Genomic DNA, 26,634 nt, shown 5'->3' on the forward strand with positions numbered 1-26,634 from the left:
ATCCTAGTGGCTAATTAGCTGTAGGATTGCTTTTACAAGCAGTGGGAGATGATACCCCCCCTTCCATGGCCTTCTAGGGCAGTCCCGTGCCATCGGGGGAACCTAAGAATGCAACCGGTGTTTCTGCCAGCTGACCATAGAGCTGATTGGAGACCAGAATGGTGCCAATCATCTCTATAGTCTAAAATCGGAAGCTACGAGCATTTCATCACTTCAGTTTTGCAGGATATAAACAGCGCCATTTGAAAATTGGGAAAGCATCTGTTCATACCGATCTCGGTTTGATTAGATAATGTAAGGGCAGAGGAGATATCCAGAGTCTGATAGACCCAGATTTCTCAAAAGAGAATATATGACAATGCCCATTGAAGTTATAGGGGATATTTGCATTCCCTATGATAACATTAAAAGCGATAAAAAAAAAATGAAAAGGACAGTGTAAAAATAATAAAAAAAATCAAAATGACTTAAAATAAAAACCTTGCCCCCCCCCCCCCTTACGTGCACACCTGCGCGAGAGTTAACCCTGTGCCAGTATGTAAACAGCGGTTGAACCATGCATATGAGGTATCGCCGTGAACATAAGATCAAGGGCAGTAATTCTAACACTAGATCTCCTCTGTAAATTTAAAATGGTAGCTTGTAAAGGCTTTTAAACTATGCCTATGGATATTAAAAACGTATGCAGATTGTTTCCATTGCACGGAACATGCGCAGTTTTAAATCATGTCATGTTGGTATCTATTTACTCGGCATACCATCATCTTTTATATTTTACCAAACAATTGGCCAATATATTGTGTTTTTGTGCATTAAAAGTAAAAAAAGTGTTTTTTTTTTAAATTTGCATTTGAAAAATTGCTGTGCGAGTATTATGTGACATAAAAAATTGTAGCACCCACCAATTTATTCACTAGGGTGTTTGCTTTAAAAAAATATATAATGTTTGGGGGTTTAAATTAATTTCCTAGCAAAAAATACTGATTTTTTTTTCATGTGACTAAAAAGTGTCAGAAAAGGCTTGATCTTCAAATGGTTAGAAGAGTGCCCCCACCCCCCAAAATGACCCCTTTTTGGAAAGTAGACACCCCAAACTATTTGCTGAGAGGCATGTTGAATCAATAGAAGAATTTATTTATTTTAAACCACATGTCTGCTTTCCAAAAGTAGACCATTTGGGGGGGGGGGGGGGGTTGGCTGCTATCCTGACAATTTAGGGCCTCCAAAACTGTGATAGGTTGTGAGAAAGTGAAATGAGGAAGTTACGCACCTTCCAGGTTTCAAAGTGGTCATTGGATTTCAGGCTCCTGTATGTGGCTAGGCTCGCAAAACATCTCACACATGTGGTATCCCCATACTCGGTAGAAGTAGCAGAATGTATATTGGGGAGTAATTCCACATATACCCATGGATTGTGTGAGAAATAAATAATTTAAATGACAACTTTGTGTAAAAAAAAAAAAAAGTTTGTCATTTTCCAGAAACTTGTGGAAAAAAAAAATCTTCCATGGACTCAATATGCCTCTCAGTAGATAGCATAGGGTGTCTACTTTCCCAAAAAGGGGTCATTTGGGGGTGTTTTTACTGTCCCAGTATTTTAACACCTCATGAAATGTGATAAGCAGTCAGAAAGTAAAAGCTGTGTAAATTCCATGATCTATACCACAGTTTGTAGACGCTATAACTTTCACACAAACCAATCAATCAATATACACTTACTGGGATTTTTTTAACCAAAAACATGTAGCAGAATACATTTTGGCCTAAATTTATGATGCAATTTTTGTTTTTTTTGGATTTTTTTTATGACCGAAATGAGAAAATATTGTTTTTTTAAAAAAAATTTCTAAATATTTTTTGTTTCCTAGCGCCATAAATAAAAAGCGCACAGGTGATCAAATACCACCAAAAGAAAAAACTCTATTTGTGTGAAAAAAAGGACATAAATTTCATTTATGTACCGTATTGCATGACCGCGCAATTGTCCGTTAAACTAGTGCAGCGCTGTATAGCAAAACAATGTCGTGAATTGCAGTATCTATACCAGGGCCGGATCTAGCCTGTCTGATATGGGGGTGCAGTAAAAACAGTCAGGAGGGCATAATGTCTACACACTAACATTTTAGGAAAACTCATACAAATGAGCGCAGAGAGGCCACTCCAGGTGGAAACATGTGAACAGTTAATCATGAGCTCACCACTGCTGCCTTGTTAATCATTTGCATGATGAAGAGAACTGGAAAAAAAAGGTGCTGTGGAAAAGGCTCTCAGTCAAGCACCTTAGTGAAGGTGCATCTTTATTGGGTGAGACAAAGTAGAAAATATAATAAAATTGACCAGCCTGAAGTGAACAGTGTGACTCCAATGGACGGCCCGTCCGCTCTGAATGGAGCTGAGATCAGAGAACGCTCCTGTCGGCTTCAAATCACGTGGTGTCAGCGTACCAGCGTCCTGGGTGGTGTCACCATGGCAAGCGAAGGCAGTGTCCGGCGTTGGCTTCAGCTGGGAGGATGTGTAGGGTTACCAAGATGACATGTTTCACGCAGTTGAGTTTTGTCAAGTCTCTGGTAACCCTGGCTGGCGGCCATTATATAGAAGACCATTAAAGGGAAGGCTGGCTGAGTGTAATTAGCAGGGGACGGGGTGTCAATCAGAGCGGACGGCTCGTCCTGAAGCAATGCTGAATACAAATTAAAGGTACAAATTGCAAATTATAAAAAGTGATATGTATAAAAACAATATTGGAAAGCATGATATACTTTTATCTTTAGCAGAATAAAGGTAATACAATAATAAAAAAAACAAAAAAAAACTATAAGTTAAAATGACAACGCTGGTTCATGGAAGCTATGTCAAAAATTGTGATTGTAGTGAAGTAATTATGGGTATATGGACAAAGAAGGGAGTAGGGAGAAGTGAAAGCTTGGCATATGAAAATGACTGTATAAAAGGTATGGCTAAAAGGAATATAATAAAATCAATACAGGTATCAAATTAGGTAGCTCATATGTTCGTAATTAAATAAACGTAATAGATGCGTAATAACATGTATTCGTAATTGAGTAAACAGAATATATACATGGTAACAGTGCAGTTTAAAAAACAAGTATTAATAGAAGACAATACTGTATGTAAAAAAAAAACACAAAACAAAAAAAAAACACACTGGAGGATCCCAGTTCCGGGGACTAGAAGTCATACTTGTTAAATAATGCTATGGATTTCAAGATCCTCATTGAGACCATTGGGGGTCATAGAACCTAATTTGTAGATCCAGAACGTCTCTCTCTTACATAAACGGGCTAATCTTTCATTGTCAGTAAATGTACCCTTTGGAATATGTTCGATTGCTAAGACCTCAAGAAGACTGAAATTATTTTGATGGGATTGCAAAAAGTGCCTGGGGACACTGTGCTTATCGCATCCATCTCTTATAAGTCTTCTGTGCTCCCCTATGCGTTTGCGTAGAGGGCGTGTGGTTCGGCCTACATATAGGAGCTTACATGGGCATGTGAGGACGTATATGACGTGGTCAGTTGCACACGTTATAAACTGACGAATGTGGTAGCTGTTGCCCTGGGAGTCCAAAAATTGTGATCTGCCATGGGTGATGGACTGACAGGTGAGACAACCTCTTTTGTTGCATCTGTAGATACCAGTTCTGTCGTCAATTGTAGGAAGGGGCCATATTTTGTCTTTTTTTTTTTTTTTTATTATTGTAATACTTTTATCTTTAGCAGAATAAAAGGTAAATCATGCTTTCCAATATTGTTTTTATACATATCACTTTTTATAATTTGCAATTTGTATCTTTAAATTTGTATTCAGCATTGCTTCAGGACGAGCCGTCCGCTCTGATTGACACCCCGTCCCCTGCTAATTACACTCAGCCAGCCTTCCCTTTAATGGTCTTCTATATAATGGCCGCCAGCCAGGGTTACCAGAGACTTGACAAAGCGCAACTGCGTGAAACATGTCGTCTTGGTAACCCTACACATCCTCTCAGCTGAAGCCAACGCCGGACACTGCCTTCGCTTGCCATGGTGACACCACCCAGGACGCTGGTACGCTGACACCACGTGATTTGAAGCCGACAGGAGCGTTCTCTGATCTCAGCTCCCCTCAGAGCGGACGGGCCGTCCATTGGAGTCACACTGTTCACTTCAGGCTGGTCAATTTTATTATATTTGCTACTTTGTCTCACCCAATAAAGATGCACCTTCACTAAGATGCTTGTCTGAGCCTTTTCCACAGAGCCTGTTTTTTCCAGTTTTCTACACTACCATTTTCTCCTCTCCTCTCTTAGCTCCCTACAACTCCACGTGGCTGCAATGAGAAGCACATGTAGTGTATTAGGCCAGCGCTTTTCAACCTTCAATCCCAGCTGAGGAAAGAGGAGAGTGAGCAGAGAATAAGTCCAGCAGTGCATGTAGCACACCATTGCAATTGGTTGTCATGGTCAGGTTGTGCCCAACAGTGGCAATGGCTTAACACCCCGGTCACATCAAAGTGGATTTTGAAATCGTGCGACTATTCGTTGCACTATTTCAAAATCGGGTGACATGCCGATTTTAGTTGCAATTTGCAAGAAATCTGACACAGATGTCTATGCAAATTGCAACAAAAGTAGTACATGTATTACTGACCAAGTCAGAAACCGCACCGATATGACCGCTCTAATAGTGGATAATAGGGTGCAAAGGGTTATTTTAAAAACTCTTCATTTACATTTACTTTTCTGCACACAAAAATGTATAATTTTGTCTCACTGAGACTGTCATAAAGAACTTCATTAAAGCCAGCAACTGTTGAGATAATGAACACCTTGGTCAGGCCTATGTCATGTACAATATATACCGTATTTTTAACTCCATAAGATGCACCTAGATTTTAGAGGAGGAAAACAAGAAAAAAATTTTCTGAACCAATGGACAGGAGATGACCAGAGACTGCGGACATACTACAGGAAATGACAAGAGACTGCGGACATACTACAGGAGATGACCAGAGACTGCGGACATACTACAGGAGATGACCAGAGACTGCGGACACAGTACAGGAGATGACCAGAGACTGCGGACACAGTACAGGAGATGACCAGAGACTGCGGACACAGTACAGGAGATGACCAGAGACTGCAGACACAGTACAGGAGATGACCAGAGACTGCGGACACAGTACAGGAGATGACAAGAGACTGCGGACATACTACCAGAGATGACCAGAGACTGCGGACATACTACAGGAGATGACCAGAGACTGCGGACACAGTACAGGAGATGACCAGAGACTGCGGACACAGTACAGGAGATGACCAGAGACTGCGGACATACTACAGGAGATGACCAGAGACTGCAGACACAGTACAGGAGATGACCAGAGACTGCGGACATACTACAGGAGATGACCAGAGACTGCAGACATAGCACAGGAGATGACCAGAGACTGCGGACATACTACAAGAATATGTATATAGAGAGTGCAGTGCTGAATCAAATATGTATACTCCACTGAAATATGCTATATTCAATATGTTCACAAAACTGTAGACGTAAAGGAGATGACCAGAGACTGCGGACACAGTACAGGAGATGACCAGAGACTGCAGACACAGTACAGGAGATGACCAGAGACTGCAGACACAGTACAGGAGACTGTCAGAGACTGCGGACACAGTACAGGAGACTGTCAGAGACTGCGGACACAGTACAGGAGATGACCAGAGACTGCGGACACAGTACAGGAGACTGTCAGAGACTGCGGACACAGTACAGGAGATGACCAGAGACTGCGGACACAGTACAGGGGATGACCAGAGACTGCGGACACAGTACAGGAGATGACCAGAGACTGCGGACACAGTACAGGAGATGACCAGAGACTGCGGACACAGTACAGGAGATGACCAGAGACTGCGGACACGGTACAGGAGATGACCAGAGACTGCGGACACGGTACAGGAGATGACCAGAGACTGCGGACACGGTACAGGAGATGACCAGAGAATGCGGACACGGTACAGGAGATGACAAGAGACTGCGGACACGGTACAGGAGATGACCAGAGACTGCGGACACGGTACAGGAGATGACCAGAGACTGCGGACACGGTACAGGAGATGACCAGAGACTGCGGACATACTACAGGAGATGACCAGAGACTGCAGACACAGTACAGGAGATGACCAGAGACTGCAGACACAGTACAGGAGATGACCAGAGACTGCGGACATACTACAGGAGATGACCAGAGACTGCAGACACAGTACAGGAGATGACCAGAGACTGCAGACACAGTACAGGAGATGACCAGAGACTGCGGACACAGTACAGGAGACTGTCAGAGACTGCGGACACAGTACAGGAGATGACCAGAGACTGCGGACACAGTACAGGGGATGACCAGAGACTGCGGACACAGTACAGGAGATGACCAGCGACTGCGGACACAGTACAGGAGATGACCAGAGACTGCGGACACAGTACAGGAGATGACCAGAGACTGCGGACACGGTACAGGAGATGACCAGAGACTGCGGACACGGTACAGGAGATGACAAGAGACTGCGGACACGGTACAGGAGATGACCAGAGACTGCGGACACGGTACAGGAGATGACCAGAGACTGCGGACACGGTACAGGAGATGACCAGAGACTGCGGACACGGTACAGGAGATGACCAGAGACTGCGGACACGGTACAGGAGATGACAAGAGACTGCGGACACGGTACAGGAGATGACCAGAGACTGCGGACACGGTACAGGAGATGACCAGAGACTGCGGACACGGTACAGGAGATGACCAGAGACTGCGGACACAGTACAGGAGATGACCAGAGACTGCGGACATACTACAGGAGATGACCAGAGACTGCGGACATAGTACAGGAGATGACCAGAGACTGCAGACCTTTGAGGAGCTGGGGGGAGGTGGGCGGCAGTTACCCAAATTTGATACCCACTCCCACTTCTGCGGAGTTGTCCTCCCCCCTCTCCCTGTTCGTAGTCTTGTGGGACACATGATAGGTCCCAGAAGACTGCCGGACCATTCGCGCATGCGCAGTGGGCACCCGGCTGTGAAGCCGCAAGCTGTCACAGCCGGCTGTCCACACTGAAGATGACGGCGTCAGGGAGAAAAGACGGCCAGTGAAAGCAGAACACCGCTGGACCGAGGAACAGGTTCTTCTGCACAATAGAGCCAAGTGGGGGGAATACCGCGCCGGCTGCTCCATATTTGCTCCATAAAACACACACGCATTTTTGCCTATTTTTTTGGGGGAAAAATGTGAGTCTTATGGAGCTGCAGCTTGTGGTGGGGTGGTGCAGCATTTAGGGGGTTCAAACAGATGTCAAATTCCTCTGAAGAGTAATCTGTGAGTGGATTGGTTTTCAGAGAAGGAACAGTCTTTTTCAATCAGAAGAGCAGAGGGAGGGACATCTGAAAATGGTAACAAATGTCAAGGGGGAGGGGAGGGGCAGTATGTCTGCACTTACCAACTACTCCCTCAGGCAGCCAGGATCTAAAGTACTTCCTGCACTCTTTATGTAATCCAACTTGGAGTCTGTACATACACAGCAAGCCCTGTCAGTGTTGTGTGGGGGGGGGGGGGAGTTGAGTATAGGCGGGGCAGACACAGCAGGGATAGGATGGGGGGCGGGGCAGACACAGCAGGGATAGGATGGGGTCGGGGCAGACAAAGCAGGGATAGGATGGGGGCGGGGCAGACACAGCAGGGATAGGATGGGGGTGGGGCAGACACAGCAGGGATAGGATGGGGGTGGGGCAGACAAAGCAGGGATAGGATAAGGGGCGGTGCAGACACAGTAGGTATAGATGTGGGTGGGGCAGACTCAGCAGGGATAGGATGGGGGCGGGGCATATTCAGCCTGCTCCATTCCATGCATCCAGCACACTGTACTGAGCACTGCTGATCCTGTGTCTCTCTATCTCACTGACAGAACTGGTGAGAGTGATACATTGAGTAACAGGATTGGCAGTGCACCCCCCTCCCCCTCCCAGCCTGAAACTCCGGCCCTGACAGGGAGATGATGCTGCACTGCTGACAAGCTATGGATTTCTCTGTGTGTAAAAGGGCAGAGTGCGCCCCACACACAATGATGTGTCACTGGTCCTGGGGGGGGCACCACTGAAATATGGGGGGGCAGAGCCCACCCCAGCACCCCCCTAGATCCGGCCATGATCTATACCATAGTTTGTAGACGCTAGAACTTCCACACAAAGCAATCAATATACACTTATTGGGATTTTTTTACCAAAAACATGGAGCAGAATACATTTTGGCCTAAATTTATAACTAACTTTGAGTTTACTATATATGTATTATAGCCGAAAGTAAAAAATATCGTTTTTCTTCAAAAGTTTTGGTCTTTTTTCTTTTTATAGCGCGAAAAATAAAAAGCGCACAGATGATTAAATACCACTGAAAGAAAGCTCTATTTGTGTGAAAAAAGGACGTAAATTCTGTTTGGGTGCAGCATTGCATGACCGCGCAATTATCAGTTGAATTAGTGCAGTGCCAAGTAGCAAAAAGAGGCCCGGTCATTAAGGGGGGTCAGTCCTCTGGAGGACAAGTGGTTAAAGGCAGGCCTGCTTTCAGGAATAACCCACTACCTCCTTTCCGAGGAGTCTGATGGGTCCCCAGTGAGCAGAAACTAATACTAAGCTGCAAATAAGCTCACAAAGGGTCCTCAGATCCGGATGGCAAGGGTTACGTGTGAAAGAGAAACACTTCAGTATATCATTTACAATGTTTCATTAACACCCCGGTCACATCAAACCCTACTTTGAATTTGTGCGACTTACAGTTGCAGGATTTCCAAGTCGGGTGACATGCCGATTTCAGGTACAATTTGCAACACATCTGATACAGATATCTATGCAAATTGCACCAAAAGTAGTGCATGTATTACTTTAGAAATCGATGTGCCTCCGACCAAGTCAGAACCTCTCCGATATCACCGCTCTAATTGCGGACAATAGGCTGCGATTTGGCATGCGATTCGCAAGTCGCATGGCATGCAAATCGCATGCCAATTGGCATCCAGTGTGACTGGGGCCCTAAAGCTCTGTATTCTCTTCAGCGTTCTCGTTGGGCCTGATAGAAGTGTGGCTGTGTCTAGGGGTAAATGAAGGCTCCTTAGGGTAATCGCTCCCAGTGGGCTAACAGACAAAATAAAGATTTAGCACTTCTCTCACTGATTGGTGTAAGATTCCCTTAAAGTACTTCAGTAGTAGAATGATCCTGTAATGACAGATAGTAACAGTGGTATAAATGTTGGAGATGAGGATAGTGTTCGGCTCCATGTACACGAGACGTTTGGAAAACACTTCTGAACGATGGAAACTGACTGCTCAAAAATGTAGGTTAAAAAACGTCAGTTTAGCCGCGTTTGCATACTGAGTTTATGCGCGCTTGCGTTTAGAAGCGTTTTTTAAAGATAACATCAGGAGACCTTCCAAAATGCCCAGAATGCACTGAAAAACAGTAAAAAATTAACTATTTCAGACATTTTAAGAGAAATAGAGAGAGCAGAAGCAAAGAGAGCAGTATGTGTTGAGATGACCTGTCTTTTCTGGTTGTATTCACTATGGATCCCATCATGAGCATAATGCAGCACGTTCTACCATTTTTTCCTTCATGCAAAACCTGGAACTGACTGCGCTGGTGTACCGGGTCCATTTGAGTACCTGGAAAAAGCTTTGCATGTATTTCTGATGATGAAAAAAGGCTCTGGACAGCATTTGGTTATGGAACTGTTAAAAACGCTTCTAAACGCAAGCGCTTATAAATGAAGTTAGCTGCGTTTACAAGCGTTTCATAAAATCTACTCCTGAATGCAAGTTTGGTGTGTTCAAAAAAAAAACGATCGTAAACTCAACTGCCTGTAAATGACATAGTGTACATGGACACATAGGAACACATTAGGGAGGGTTCAGGGGCTGCTGAAAAAAATGCAGAAAAGCTCCTAATGTGAGTTTATCAGCTGCAGTGTACATGAACCCTTCTTCTTAGGCAAAGCACAAGCGGATAATGACAAGTAGCCTGCTGAGTAAATCAATCACTTGCTTGTTATGTCAATGGGCACTTGTCACACTAATTGTGTAGCGCGGTATCCTGAGATTGGGATGGATGGTATCTGTGGTGTAAATGTTCTCCAGCAACACCGCCGGCACTTGTGGACAGTGTTCACTATTATGGATGAGGGTGAAGCTGTAGTGGCAGCCAAGCAATGTTCACTATGGCAGTGAGGTACATTGGGTTTCTCTCACCCGATTTACTTTGGATTAGCAGGGTGTGGCGGTCCATGTCGCCCGCAGAACAGGAACAGTCCTCGGCCCCTCCGGTTCAGGCCTGAAGCTGTGCTTTCTCTCTTTCCTGCTGTCAGGGTGTTCGGCTTGCAGCGCAGTAGGCCAGACCATCAGCAACCTTCTCCACCCTTTCTCTCTCTACTGGCTCCACAGCCTAATTTGTCTCCTAACGATCGAGATCCGGGACTCTCAATTCTGGGTCACATGATTGCTGTGATAACCTATGATTGGCTATCAAAGTGATCAGTCACTGTATAGCCTGGCCCCCCTTTTTTTTTTCTCTCTTTGAATGGAGGAGAGAGATACATTATATCTCTCTAACTCCTGGCATAGAGGGCAAAAAAATGTTTGTAAAAAAAAAAAAAAAAAAATTATAAATACTTTAGTGTCAGTGTGTTTTTAAGTAAAAAAAAAACGACAAATGCGCACTATTAAAAATATGTGCAGCGCTAATCAGTAAATTATAATAAAATATATATAAGAAATGTCTCCAAGGATAAGAACATAAATTAGTGACAGTCTCTACATGATGAATATAGCGTGATCTTCAGCTTTCAATCCAGTGGTGGTGCTCCCGGTGGTAAGGTAAGAATTACGCACTCACCAGAAGCGTAATTTAATCACGCAGTATGTAAGTCACCACGGGTCCCTTTAGGGGATAGGTGGGTAAAGATTACTTAGCCTCCACCCCTGAAGAAGTGTGTGCACTTCTCCTGGTTTGCCACCTCAGACTCTAAACAAAAACCCCACAAAAGGATAGAGCACCTCAATGGGTAATAAGCAGCATAAATGTATTATGCACGTAACAGTAAAACAGATCATATATGCAAAACAATGCACATACCCCATCCATCCCCTCCCCCCAGCCCCCTACCATCAACCAACCCCTCCCCCCCACACAGTCCCACCCTCCCCTCCCCTCCCAGGGCAACCCCAGCAACCCTGCAGGTCACCCCTCCTCCCAGGTCAACATAGGCTAACCCTCCACCCCTTTCAAAATCCCTAAAGTCCCCCTGTCCCGTGCAGATGGACACACTCCCCGATAAGACCCTTCTGTGGTAGTGCTGATGACAGTAGGTGTGTCAGGACATGGAATCCGGCTAATGACAGAAATCCCAAAAAGTATAATAGAGTATAGATCCACAAGGTGTAGTTCCACCATGAAAGAGGAGAGCAGCTAAAGAAGGGGCAACCTGGGTTCCTCCAACAAAGTGTGACTCAGTTCATATCTGTAGTAGGTATGCCGCTGTGCTCTAAATCCTCCTATATCCTCGTAGCCATCACTGGAGCCTGTCTATGTCAAACCTTAAATCTGCGTGCACTCGTGAAATGGTAACAATTTTTTTACTTAACTTTTTTTAAAAAAAGCTCCCTATGTGATGATTTTTTTTGCTGACAGGTTCTCTTTTTTTTAAATGTCTCTCCTGTATCCCACTGAATGTAAGGCATTGCGCATTACATTCTTTCCGGGCGTCACTGACCAGGAATGTGTCACAGGGACCCAGAAGGGACATCACATCACTTCCGGGTCAGGAGAAGGGGAAGGGAGCAGATATGTCTGCTCTCCTTCCTCCCCTATACCACATCCTGCCGGCACACATTGAGCCAGTCCCGGGCCCGCAGATGGGCAAGCAAAGCCTGGGACATATAGCTGGCGGGGGGGGGGGGGGTGACACTGTGGGCTGTGTGGAAGCAATCGGGTGGCAGCGCTTTCACCTGACAGGTGAGCCCTGCTGCTTGCCCGCAGCATGGCTGAAGGCTAAAAAACCCTACCTGCCCGGCGCCCAGAACTACATGTCCCGGGGGTCAGGCGATAGGGCAGGGACGAACTGACAACTCATAGGGCCCCCAGGCAATAAGGGATCATGGGGCCCCTGTGTCCTTGCCCAAACTGAAAAAAGCCTATGAAAAAGGTTCCAGGGGCATCTCATGGGGCCCCCTACTGACCCCAGACCCTCGGACAGTGATAGAGTTTCCAAATGGTTAGTTCGCCCCTGCCGCTGGGGTTCTTGCAGCTGATTGCAGACAGGGGTCATTGGCAAGTGTGAATGCTCCCGTAAGTAAATAGCTGCCATTGACCAGTGATCTCCTCCTCCCTGTGAGCATACATTGGAAGCTGAGTCAGAGCAGATTTTATTGGCCTTCTTCAGTATTAGAACAATATTAGGATGATAATATGTTCATCTTTGTGACTAAATATTGTTTTTAAACATCACTTTCTACTGTGTGTTATTGTGTTCCTTTCCAGACATTAAAATTCTCGGCCTGAAAGAAGAGGATCCAGACCCAACCTGGGAGGAAATGTTACATATGGACAGCTTTGAAGAATTGCAGTATCTGCACATCCATGTCATCAGAGTGATGGAATTTCAATGTTGTAAGTGATTTTGTCTGGGAGGCAAAAAAAACAAACAAACACAATTGGCCCTTTCATGGCTCTTTCATGGCAGACACAGATTCTTGTGGGCTAAAAGTTCACTACATGAAGTGTGTGTTAAACAAGATGACTTCTATTGACTCGCCTATTTGTTTATAAAATGCAAAATAAAATACAATCTCATCCCCCAGGGCTGCAGCTGGACCTTGTACAGCCTGTCTGACTGGATCCCCCCAAAAATATCAAAACAAATATTTTCACTAAAAATACACTAAAATCATTATTAGCGGACACAAATACAATATAACTAATACAAAAATCCTGCTGAATCTAAAGGATAACATTGTATTGAGGTAATAAATAAAGCTCAGTGTAAATGAGGTCTTGGGGATAATTCACATAGGTGCTGTGGCCTGTACAGTATGGGTCAGTAGTTTATGGGGCAGGGGCTGTGTGCAGGCAGCCTATGTTACACAATGGGGACGCAGCACATGTATGAACACAGCCACAGCTCCTAATGTGACAGGCGTGTGGGTGCAGGTATACAGCCTTGAACAGTGTGCATTTGGTGACGCTCACCCACCCCTGTATACCTATTAAACGTAGGACCTGTGGCTGTGTGCATGCCCATAGAGTAACAGGCATCTTCAGCTGCGTAGACAAACCACTCATTCACACAGCCAGAGTACCTGTGTGAATGAGCACTTAGGGCTTGTTCATGAGTGAGGTTGTGGGGTGGAAAAACCTCACAATTGAGCTGCACTTTTACTGCTCCCCAACCACTACACCTTTAGCTGCAGAGGCATTCACTGGGGATGTACACATGCCATGACTGCTTTGCTTCTTGGCTGTGGCAAGGATTATACCCCCGGTCCACACGACCCATTCAAGTGATTGGTGCTGCTTTGCAAGCATCTCACAACGACATGCATTGTTCAGTTTTAAGTGCACTAGTGTGAGATGAAGGGGTTAAAGTTCACTGCCTATCAAATGCTTACTGAAGAGCGAAGAGTACAGGTAAGGGGTAGGTGGTAGGATAACAGGCACACAGTTGCAGGGTACAGGGAAGGGTAGTTGGTAGGGTAGCAGGAACACAGTGGCAGGTTACAGGGAAGGGTAGTTGGTAGGGTAGCAGGCACACAGTGGCAGGGTACAGGGAAGGGTAGTTGGTAGGGTAGCAGGCACACAGTGGCAGGGTACAGGGAAGGGTAGTTGGTAGGGTAGCAGGCACACAGTGGCAGGTTACAGGGAAGGGTAGTTGGTTGGATAGCAGGCACACAATGGTGCGGTAAAGGAAAGGGTAGTTGGTAGGGTAGCAGGCATACAGTGGCAGAGTACAGGAAGGGTAGTTGGTAGGGTAGCAGGCACACAGTGGCAGAGTACAGGAAGGGGGTAGCTGGTAGAATAACAGGTCGGGGCAGAGGGCAGTGAACTGGCATGCAAGGTGTACAGGCTCACAAGGCTCAATGATTCAGGAGGGGGAGGGATGGTGGCACTAGGTAAAATCTGTCTCAGCCATCCCTGCCCCAGTTCACTCACCTCTGAAATCAGGTAGGATAAGAAGGACGGTTGCTTAGGGTATGTAGCTGCCCCTCTGGCTCCAAGAACTGATCCCCTGTGGCTCCCTGGACCATCTGAAAGCTGATGGGGGGTGAAGAGGAGAAGCTGATTGTGCTGCAGGGGGAGCCACAGTGGGATTGGTTTTAGCAGTAAGGCAGTACAGCCAGCCCTCCTGCTTATCAAGAGCCCGGACCACCCTGTTGAACTGATGGTCCTGGGCCCAATACAGCTGGGCCAGCTGTACCCCTTATTAGCAACCCTGCCATTACCACAATTAGTCATTATCATGCAGCTTTCCTTTTATTGTAACAAATGATATATAACATCACTGCTTACTTTGCATCTCTCTCCAAAACATCTGAGTCAGAAAAGGAAGTTAGAACCCTTTTACAATAATCAGTTTTTGAATCACTTTTGATGCCTTCACATTGACTTATAATGCAAAGTGCTTTTGAAATACCGCACCAAAGATGCAGCATGCAGGCCTATTCAAAGGGCAGAGCGCCTCTTGTTTTAAGAGATCTATAGGATTTAAAGGGATACATTTTTCTTTCTCTTTTTAAACCCCAAAAGTGCTTCAAAAACTATTCAGAGTGAAAGGGCCCTTAATGCATCTGCCAGGTACTAAGATCACAGGAAAAACACAGGGAACAGATAGTTTTATTTCGTCCAGAAGCTGTCAGGATCTCTGGGTCCAGCTCTGATTGAGGTCTGAATAAGGGAGTCTCTCCACACAAGGCCACCACCCCAATATATGTTGTATTGTCCTTGGGGCAAATCACTTCCTTCGCCCTCCTCCTTCTCATAACTGAATGGGCTCACAGGAAGTGCACTGAACGATGTGGAAGACTGGTGGCATGTAGTGGGCAAAGGAAAAGTAGTGCTGGAGACAGCTCCTGATTGAAGGTGAGTATGGCCACACAATCTAGGATTTTTATTCTTCTAAAATGATAGACAACAAATTTTTTTAAAAATTAAGAAATTAGAGTCCTACTTTGTTCATGTTCTTGAGTTTTGTTTGTTACTTTGTTACTGCTCACACCTGCATGCACAGTGAAATGGTTAGTGTTGTCTTATATTAACTAGTGGCCGACCGCAGATAGCCAAATGACGGCTGCACTATGGCCGGCCAATTCTGGGAGGGTGTCATATGACGTCCTCCAAGAACGCGCTCTCCTCCATGCCCCCGGGGGCGCGCACCCGGCAATCTCCGTGATTGCTGTGTCCTATGGACACAGCTGATCATGTGATCTGGTAAAAATCCAATCACAGCGGCCTTTTACTACATGATCAGCCGTGTCCAATGACACGCTGATCACCGGGAAATGCAATTGCCGGTTCTCGGCTGCACTTTCCTTACGCTGTGAAAGCGTGGGGACAGTACTGTTGAGAACCAGCAGTTGTCAGAGCAGGGATCGGCACCGATCATTAGGGCACTGATGATCAGTGCCCTGATGATCGGTGACCAGCAGTGCCACCCACCAGTGCCGCCCTCTTGTGCCCATCAGTGCCACACACCTGTGCCCAGCAGTGCCGCCAGTCAGTGCCCAGCAGTGCCGCCAGTCAGTGCCACCCAGCAGTGCTGCCAGAAGGTGCCGACTATCAGTGCCCACTATCAGTGCCAGCTCATCAGTGCTGTCTATCCGTGCTACCTATCTGTGCCCATCAGTGCTGCCTATCAGTGCAGCCTCATCAACGCACATCAGTGAAGGAGAAAAATTACCTGTTTGCAAAATTTTATGATGGAAACAAAGAAACTTTTTTTTTTCAAATTTTTTGCTCTTTTTTTGTTTATAAGGCAAAATGTAAAATACCCAGCGGCGAGTAGATACCACCAAAAAAAACTAGACAATTCTGGTATTGAGTGGCAAATGCCAGTCAAGCTCTATGGTGCCAGGCAGTGAGTACAGGGCCCACTAGAGGACATCGGGCCCTCGGGCCACCCTCATGAAGTCTGTTTTCTGATTGTTTGGTCAGAGACATTCACACCAGTGGTCTGCTGGAGATCATTTTTGAGGGTTCTGGCAGTGCTCATCCTGTTCCTCCTTGCACAAAGAAGCAGATACCGGTCCTGCTGATGGGTTAAGGACTTTCTACAACCTTGTCCAGCTCTCCTAGCGTGCCTGTCTCTTGGAATCTCCTCCATGCTCTTGGGACTGTGTTGGGAGACACAGCAAACCTTCTGGCAATGGCACATATTGATGTCCCGTCCTGGAGGAGTTGGGCTGCCTGTGCAACCTCTGTAAGGTCCATGTATCGCCTTATGCTACCACTAGTGACACTGACCCTAGCCAAATGCAAAACTAGTGAAAAACAGAAAAGAGGAGTAGGGAAAAATTGTCAGTGGCCTCCACCTCTAAAACCATTCCTGTTTTGGGGGTCATTAATACCAAAGCAGCTGAAACTGATTTACAACCCCCTCTGCTACTTAACTGACCAGATCAATATCCCAGGAGTGTCACTGACTTGATGCTATACTCTGAATAAAAAGTGTTCCTTTAATTTTTTTGAGCAGTGTATATTGTTTTAAACATTACTTAGTGCTGTATGTTATTGTGTTTCTTTCCAGGTGGATATGTTATCATCCTGGCGGAAGGGAATTCAGCCCCAACCATGAATAAGAGTTTGACAAAATTCAGTTTTGGAAAATTCTTGTCTGAGCTAAATGATTTCGGTCTCATAAGTGATTTTGTCTGGGATACAAACACAATCGGCCTTTCCATGGTGAACAAAGTCCTGTGGGCTACAAGTGCACAACATGAAGCGTACCACAGTATGTGTGATGACTTCTATCAACTCCACTATATATTTATAAAATTCAAATTAAAATATCTTTTCACCTCCCAGGGCTGCTGTTAGAAATCACAGGGCATCTCCTCAAAAATATCAAACTCATAATTTTACTAAAAATATACCTAAATGATTATTAGTAAACACAAACACAACATAACTTATGAAATTCCTGCTAAATCTAAAATATAAAACTGTATTGAAGTAAAAACAAAAGCTCTGTGTGTAACTGAGATCTTGGGGTTCATTCACATGTGCGCTGTAGCCTGTCCAGTGTGAATCAATTGTTTGTGTGGCTAGAGCTGTGTGCAGGCAGCCTATGTTATGTTATGGGTACGGACACAACCTCAGGCATAGCTCCCAACTGTCCCTGATTTCGAGGGACTGTCCCTGATTTCGAATGTAGCACTACCCCCATGAGCATTGATTGAGTAATAGGTTTGGGATCCCTGGCAATCTGAACCCCCTGATGGAGTCCACCCTCTGCTGACACCAATGTACTCTGTTAACCCAGATAATTTGCACCTGCAAAATGGACTCACACACAGAGTAGTATAAACCAATGTGACGTTTATATTGAATTATGGGTACGGACACAACCTCAGGCATAGCTCCCAACTGTAATATGTCTCTTTATTAAAGTATATATGTAGGAACACTCACATAGATAAGGTAAATGTAAGCATGAAAACCGTGGTTAACAGTAAGGTGGTATCCAGGGTGAAGAGCCGTCATCTATTTGCGGTATGAAGAGCTGCTTGAAAAAGGAGCGCACTTCCGCCTTCCACGGCCAGCGCATGCTCCGAAACGCGTCACAGTGCACCTTGGGTACCTGACGTCATCACGGCCACGCCACCGCTACGTTCCACCTGGCTCTGAGGGAGGACGTGCACGCCAACCGGCCTCACCGATGTTCCCCTCCAGCCACAACGCTTCTCCAGTAGCAAGCTGACCTCTCCATACTGCAAATAGATGACGGCTCTTCACCCTGGATACCACCTTACTGTTAACCACGGTTTTCATGCTTACAATTACCTTATCTATGAGAGTTTTCCTACATATATACTTTAATAAACAGAAATATTGCACTTAGAGGCGCTTCTCTCCTTCTCTCACCTACAGAGTCTGCTACAGTCTATTTGGAAGCCTTGCCGTCAGTGCTACACGGATCCCCACGCTCTTCATATAACAGCCATAACCACCACAATTACCCCATACTAAGATTACCCAGGACTTCCAGCAGTGTTTGTGCTGATACACCCCCCTCATTTTTTCTTAATGGCTCCCAACTGTCCTTGATTTCAAGGGACTGTCCCTGATTTCGAATGTAGCACTACCCCCATGAGCATTGCTTGAGTAATAAGTTTGGGATCCCTGGCAATCTGAACCCCCTGTTGGAGTCCACCCTCTGCTGACACCAATGTACTCCGCTAACCCAGATAATTCACACCTGCAAAATGGACTCACACACAGAGTAGTATAAACCAATGTGACGTTTATATTGAATTGCAGGGTAACTGAGTCAAGAATAACAGAATAGCATTTGACTTGATAATAACTCTGGTGAAGGTCAGCAACTATGACCCAATGTATATCAACATACACAATAAATAACAGTATTTACCCTCTAGGGGACCACCCACCTTACATATACTGCAGCAAAGTGGCCCCTGTGCACAGGATCAAGTTTATAAACGTCATCCTGTTTACTTGGTAGGGGGCTGTCCTGCCCGCAGCACGGCCGCGGGTGTCAATCACCGGGTCCTGGCCAATATTACCCGCCGGAACCTGGCAATTGCCGGCAAACACTTACAGGGAGCACAGCTGATTTGTTTTCAATGGAGCTCTCCTCCTCGTCAGTTTTCAGCACACTGTTCCGGAAAACTGAACTCAGCAATCTGGAACAGTGTGTAACAGTGAAGCACACACCCCCGCCCCCTAGTAAAACACTCCCCTCACACAGTTAACCCTTTGATTGCCTTTTAATGTGAACCCCTTCCTCCCCAGTGCCATTTTTTTTTTTGCACTGATCACTGTATTGGTGTCACTGGGGATGTCAGTGATCCCAAGTCAGTTCCCCCCCAGTGTCAGAATGTCCGTGCTGTGTTCTGCATGAGTTCCACCTATACATCCAGAACCTTCCTAGATTGCTTGGATACAGAGGAAGCCAGAGGCAGAACTAGCAGCACTTGAACACGCTGAGCAGGCATTATTAAACAATTGCAGCTCTCTCTTAAGCAGAAAGCCTAAGTAAATTCTCCTAACAGTTCTCCTATCAAGCAGGGGAACCAACTGTACTCTTCTTATCCTAGCTCCTATCTAGGAGGGTGCTACATACTATTTAAATGTCATTTTTCTTGGAGTTGGGCTTTAGTTATAAAGATTTTGAACTATAGACTGTAGATGTGATGTGTACATAGATGTGCAAAGGTTCTGGCAAAAGTGTGAATTTTCTTGAAACCTTCTGTAATTCCCAGGTTTCCATACCAACTCTCTGGAAAAACTACCTGACACCATCAATAAAGACAAGAGAAAAGAGCTCCTCTCTGAAATAGATGGAATGGAAGAGGATATCATGATGTGTAAGTGATTTCTTTTAATATATATGTTTACAGCTGCACAATCTGCACAAATGATACATCTGTTAGGACATATAAGTTTGTGGGGGACATTCACATGAATTCAAAATACTTGTAATGACACCATTCTGGTAGTAGTTTCCTTAAGAACTACCTGCGCCTAGCTCAGACAAGCATTTGCACCAGTGATTGTAACTTTATCCACACGTGCTCCAAATTCTCCCAGCTCCAACTACCACCATATATACTGTGAGCAGGCAGCACACCCAGGCCTCGTTCTGCTGGGTAACTTGATTGACAGCTGTACTTGGAAGTGAAGTGGGAGCCGTGGCCCTGCTGTTAATAGAAATTGCAGTTTCCTTTGTTAATGTAAGTGCATTTTTAACCACTAGGGGACATATTCTGCTACAAGGCGGCCCCTGTGCGCAGGATCACGTATATAAACGTGATCCTACATTTTGGGGTAGGGGGTGCATGCGACCACCCTACTCATGGCACCGATCGCGGCCGCGGATGTCAATCACTGGGTCCTGGTCAGTGATTATCTGCCGGAGTCCGACAATTGCCAGCAAACACTGACGGGGAGGAAGGCTGCATTGTTTTCAATGGAGTTCTCCTCCCTGTCAGTTTTCAGCACACTATTTCGGATTGCTAGGCACAGCCTTCCAGATCAGTGTGTAACAGTGAAGTACACCCCCGCCCCCTAGTAAAACACTCCCCTCACACAGTTAACCCTTTGATTTCCTTCAAATGTTAACCCCTTCCTCCCCAGTGCCATTAGTACAGTGTCAGTGGGATTTATTTTTTGCACTGATCACTGTATTGGTGTCACTAGGGATGTCAGTGACCCCAAGTCAGTTTCCCCCCAGTGTCAGAATGTCCACCGCAGTCCTGCCATAAGTCGCTGATTGCCACCATAAGTCGCTGATCACCACTATTATGTTTTAAAAAAAATTAAAAATCCAGTATCTATACTGCCATTTGTGCGCGCTATAACTTTCATGTAAATCAATTACCGTATTTTGCGGCGTATAAGACAACTTTTTACCCCTTGAAAATCTTCTCAAAAGTCGGGGGTCGTCTTATACGCCAGTATACGGCATGCTGACACTTTTTAGGGGGGCGGCGCGGACACTAAGTACAGGGGTGGGCAGGGGCTGCTGTCTCTTACCTGGCTCCGGTCCCGCGACGATCCGGTCCAGGAAGCGCGGCTGCTCCTTCATTCGGTTCGGCCACTGGATGTTCGCGCGGTTGCTCGGCTCCGCCTCCTCACCGGTGATTGGCCGCCAGAACTGTAGCTCAGGAAAGGCACACAGGCGCAATGTTGGGGCACTATTCCTCCCACTGCCACCAATGTTGGGACACTATTCCTCCCACTGACACCAGTGTTGGGGCACTATTCCTCCCACTGACACCAATGTTGGGACACTATTCCTCCCACTGACACCAATGATGGGGCACGATTTTTTCCACTGACACCAAAGATGGGGCACTATTCCCCCCACTGATACTAATGATGGGGCACTATTCCTGCCACTGATACCAATGATGGGGCACGATTCCTCCCACTGACACCAATGATGGGGCACAATTCCTCCCACTGACACCAATGATGGGGTGCTATTCCTCCCACTAACACCACTGATGGGGCACGATTCGTCGCTCTGACACCAATGATGGGGCACTATTCCTCACACTAATACCAATGATGGGGCACTATTCCTCCCACTAATACCAATGATGGAACACTATTCCTCCCACTGACACCAATGACAGGGCACGATTCTTCCCACTGGTGTGCATTGGAAGAGGGGTAGTCTTATACGGCGAGTATAGCCCAAACACTACATTTTAACAGGAAAAGTAGGGGGTCGTCTTATACGCCCAATCATCTTATACGCCGGAAAATACGGTAATATACACGTGTTGGGATTTTTCTTAGCAAAGACATGTCGCAGAATACATTTTGGACTAAATTTATGATGAAATTTGATTTTTAAATTTTATTACTGGACATGTTTTATCGCAAAAAGTCCAAAATATTGTTTTTTTTCTCAAAAATTGTCGGTCTTTTTTTTATAGGGCAAAAAATAAAAACCGCACAGGGGATCAATTACCACTGAAAGAAAGCTCAATTTGTGTGAAAAAAAGGATGTAAATTTAATTTTGTTGCAGCATTGCATGACGCGCAATTGTCAGTTAAAGTAACACAGTGCTGTAACGCAAACCGATTCTGTAACAACTTCCTGACCACCCTATAGCAGAAATACTGCTACAGGGTGGCACGGGTGTGCAAAATCATATATATATAATAAATACGTGATTCGTGTACCCGTGGGTTTTCATGCCCCTCCCAGATGGCGTCAGATTGCACGTCAGTACACCAGTAATCATATTTAACCCCTTGTTTGCCAGGAACACGCTCATACACAATAAACCTCCATTGCTAGTTTAGTGTCTGAACGGATCAATATCTTTGATTAGATCAGCTTTATACCAGCATTCACATTAGTATAGTGTCCCCAAAAACACAGCGTTAGTGGGATCAGCCCCGGCACCTGCCAGCACCCTGTTTTCTCCCCCAACAAGTGCAGTGTCAGTAGGTCACTGTCACTTGATACATTGCGCACAAAACCGCAGTGTTGGCAGAATTAGGCCTGATCTCTGTTAGCACTTTTCGGTAAATTTTGATGACTCTCATAGGCAGCAGAGTGCCAGTACTAGTGCCACGCTACCTTTTGGTGAACTGGCGAGCACTAGAGGCCTAGTACATCGTGGTCTTTCACATACCTCTTAGATTGTAAGCTCCCAGGATCAGGCCCTCCCAACCCTCTTGTATTGAATTGTATTGTTGCTGTATTGTCTCCCGTTATATTGTAAAGCGCTGAGCAAACTGTTGGCACTATATAAATCCTAGTATGTAAAGAGTAAAAAGTGAAAAAGCGCCTTAGTATAAAAAACAAGCTGCTATGCACGGAATTAGGTACCAATACCCTATAGGAGAGACAATGTATATAGCAAGTGCAGCGCTCGTAGCCAATAAATTAAATTCAGTGACATATATCTAATTGAATAATTATAAGGAGCAGTCCCATAAATATAAATAATTCAGGATGAAGAAAATAAATATTCAAAGGTGACTCCGTTGTCCGGGTAGAGGTGGAAATGAAATGCGCACTCACCGGACGCGTATATTAAATGCGCCTTGTATGTAGAAATCCTGATCTTAGGTAGTAGGGGGTCTTCCTTCTATTGGAACCCAGATGAGTTGTCCTTCTCCCTTAGGAATGCTTGTGTGGTCCTGGTGGGTGCTATCACTCCCGATGGGTTAGGTGGTAGGTGGTGATCCGTATCAGCGTTGGACCTGTGGGCTAGAGTACTCCCCCAGGGGACAACAAGGATACTCCCATACTGTAGTAGGTTAACTTTTTATTAAATAAATAAAGAGGTACTTCACATTAAAAATATCAAAAACGTTGCAGACAGTTGTCTGTAGGAGGACTGACCAGCTGGTATGTTATAATGGCCGCCGGAGCTCCACGATGCTCCGGCGGCGTGACGTCACGGCGTGGTGTGGCTCCTCCTGACGCGTATCGTGCTCCTGCACGTCCTCAGAGGGGGGTCGCCAAACACGCCGCGCCGTGCGCCGTTCATATTTCTAGACGAAAGGGCACATGCGCAATAGACTGCGGCCATTTTGGAATAGCGCAGAACGAACTGCGCATGCGCGGGGGTTACGGGCGCCATTTTTCCTTAGTCTTATCCCATACAGAAACAGACTGATTGCCTGTATATTCATCTAAGGGGAGAGGAAACAATAAATCGGCAAGGGACTATAACGATGTCCCTTGCCATTACTTAAAGGCCATATATAGACCTATTATAACTGTAATAGAATCCATCAAGACAAATATGGAATAAATGTCTATCTAAACCTGGTGGAAAAAAGGAGGTTATGGGAACCCATTAGTATAGAGGGAAAACCTACAGCACCATCTAGTGTTTAGATAGAAGGATGCTAATGGATGAATTAATTCATCCTATCAGTGTCTATAATGGACAATATAAACAAAAACTGGTTTTATACTCAGGTAGTAGAACCAGTATAAAATAAAATAACCAGATATAAAACATAATTTAATATAAAAGATTAATAATGAATTAATGTCCCATTCTCCATGGACTTAAGATCCGTGCGCATGTGCCATTGTCGTCCTCATTTATTAAAATAGTACAATCAAAATTCTACTCAAATAGATAGACATGGTGAGAGTATTTAACATAACCACCATGTAAATAGCTAATAAACAATATAAAAATGTAAGAATGTATATAAAAATGAACGAATAAAGTGAACGAATAAAATATCAGAAAAACCATGATCGAATATTAAGACCCAGAAGAGTACATGTACAGGATGGAAGGTGTCTAACTATTTTCAATGAAACAGTTAATATCGACCTCAATATTGAGGCCGTTGGGTTTTAGGGAGCGAAGTTCATATATCCATTTCATTTCCAATTGTGAAACAGCCCGTCTTTTATGTATTCCTCTCCAATGAGGCTTGATTATGTCAATACCTGCAAATTTCAGAGAGGTGGGGTCCATATTGTGAAATCTCCTATAGTGATTAGAGACTGAATGCTCCCTATATCCCCGTTTGATGTTATTGACATGTTCACGTAACCTGTCCCTCAGTCGCCTAGTGGTGCGTCCAATATACTGTAAATTGCATGGACATTCTAGTAAATAGACGACAAATTTACTATTACATGTGATAAGTTTATCTATATTATAACTCTTTTTAGTTACCTGTGAGAAAAAAGTAGTCTGTTTATGTTTCCTAATGTTGTCACATTTACAGATTATACACTTATTACACGGGTAATATCCTTTAAGGTCTCCAAACAAGGAGATCTCTTTAGGTGGATCTATTACATTAGGCGCTAAATAGTGCCTTAAATTAGTGGCTTTACGAAATACTATTTCCGGTTTATCCGGTAAAATATTAGACAAAACCGGATCAGCCTTGAGGATTTTCCAATTTTTCTTGATAATGTAATTAATTCCACCATATTGCTGTGAATAGTTGGTAACAAAAGGGCATATTTGGCCTTTCCTAGCTTTTACCTTATCTTTTAAAAGGTCCTCTCTATTGAGGTGTGCCACAGCATCAATAGTGTTTTCAAGAATTTCGGTTTCATACCCTGTAACGGAACCGGAACCCAGACCGCACTGAGTTTTTCCGTTATAGCACAACTTCCCCTGTCCGAACACCATCCACGGACCACACCCTCGAGATCCCTCAGGAAAAAAGAAGACATCACCCAGCTCCTACTAAAACAGGAAGTCAACTAACTTTATTGTACACAAAACATGTTTTATACAGAGGGCGGGGAAAGACAACCAGGGACAGGACATACATCATCAGCCCACCCTCAGTGGGAAGGGCTACAGTATAGGCAGGAAACACCTCATCACCCCTCCCCATCCAACCAGACACAGAACAATGGGATGCAACCATGTGGCCAAGGACATTGACCAACCCCCACACCAATACAAACAGTACATCCCATAATAGTTCTCTGGACAGGAAGACACAGCACAATGGGGGGTAGCACATGGCAGGGACAAAGGGACAGCACACTATACTGGGACATTCACATTCACATACACACCCTGTAACCCTTAACAGGCACAGGGTGCCTTAAACATAATGATTTGGGGAGATGATACAGAGGTCCCCCCACCCCCAAAAGTCACTCCCGTCACATACCCTTTTTCTAAAAACCTATTTTTTAATATTTCAGACTGGTTATAGAAGGTGTCGAGATCCGTACAATTCCTCCGTAGCCGGATGAATTGTCCCTTCGGGATATTAGATAACCATCTAGGGTGATGGCAACTCCCTTTCGGTATATATCCATTGCGATCAGTCTTTTTAAAGAAGGTTTTAGTTACAAGTCCTCCATTATAATTAACTAATGTGAGATCCAGAAAGCTGATCTCATTTAAACTATAATTGTAAGATAACTCTATATTTCTATCATTATAATTGAGAGTTGTAAAAAAATTTATTAACGCCTGTTCTCCCCCATTCCAGAGTAGGAACACATCGTCAATGTATCGTCTATAAAATATAAGTTCCGGCCATTCCCTTGAGTAAATCATAATTTCCTCCCAGTGCGCCATAAACAAGTTTGCAAGGCTGGGGGCAAACTTTGCCCCCATTGCAACGCCCTTTATCTGTAGGTAGTATTTCCGATCAAACCAGAAGTAATTGTTATTGATCGCAAAGTTAAGCAGAGATAAAATGAAATCGACATGTGCGGGCGATAAAGTGCTAAAAGTGCGTAGATAATAACTAGCTGCTTCAAGTCCATCCCTATGAGCTATGTTGCTATACAGGGAGGACACATCCGCCGTAACTAAAAACGTTTGGGCGGTGGTGGATAGGGTTTTAATATCATTTAGCATTTGTTTAGTGTCACGCAGATAGGCTGGTGTCTGAGACACCAAAGGCTGCAGGAAAAAATCTATATATTGTCCAACCCTAGAGCTCAATGAACCTATGCCGCTCACAATAGGTCTCCCAGGAGGATTCGTGAGATGCTTGTGTATTTTTGGGAGAATATAAAGAACAGGGAGCTTTGGGGCTGCGGGACATAAAAAATCTCTTTCTCTTTTATTAATAATTTCTTTGTTGAAACCTTCCTTGATAATGCTCTTTAGAACACGTTTAAATGAAAAGACAGGGTCTTTAAGTAAAACAGCATATGTTGTCTTGTCGCCTAGGATCTTATATACCTCATTGATGTAGTCAGACTTGTCAAGTATGACAACACCTCCCCCTTTGTCCGCCGGCCTAATAACTAGGTCCTTATGTTCAAGGAGGGATTTAATAGCCTCAGATGTTTGTGTTCTGGGTGTTGATTTAACCACCAATCTATCTAGATCCTTCAGAACTAAGTCTCTAAATAATGGTACAAAAGACTG

General features: G+C 44.8%; 1 protein-coding gene across 2 annotated transcripts in view; it reads left to right on the forward strand.

Annotated features, from left to right (window-relative positions):
* LOC149452041 (uncharacterized) overlaps window positions 1-26,634 on the forward strand; it is an 860,283-nt gene that overhangs the window by 502,283 nt on the left and 331,366 nt on the right. For both annotated transcript variants that reach the window (XM_089689852.1, XM_089689853.1), the window contains 3 exons: window positions 12,581-12,709; window positions 16,839-17,042; window positions 19,537-19,641. In XM_089689852.1, coding sequence (XP_089545978.1) covers window positions 12,581-12,709; window positions 16,839-17,042; window positions 19,537-19,641 — 438 coding nt within the window. The remainder of the gene's footprint in view (window positions 1-12,580; window positions 12,710-16,838; window positions 17,043-19,536; window positions 19,642-26,634) is intronic.

Source organism: Staurois parvus, unplaced genomic scaffold, assembly GCF_062004578.1.
Source record: "Staurois parvus isolate SC_StPar_1 unplaced genomic scaffold, SC_StPar_1.0 ptg000500l, whole genome shotgun sequence".
NCBI classification, from domain to species: Eukaryota; Metazoa; Chordata; class Amphibia; order Anura; family Ranidae; genus Staurois; species Staurois parvus.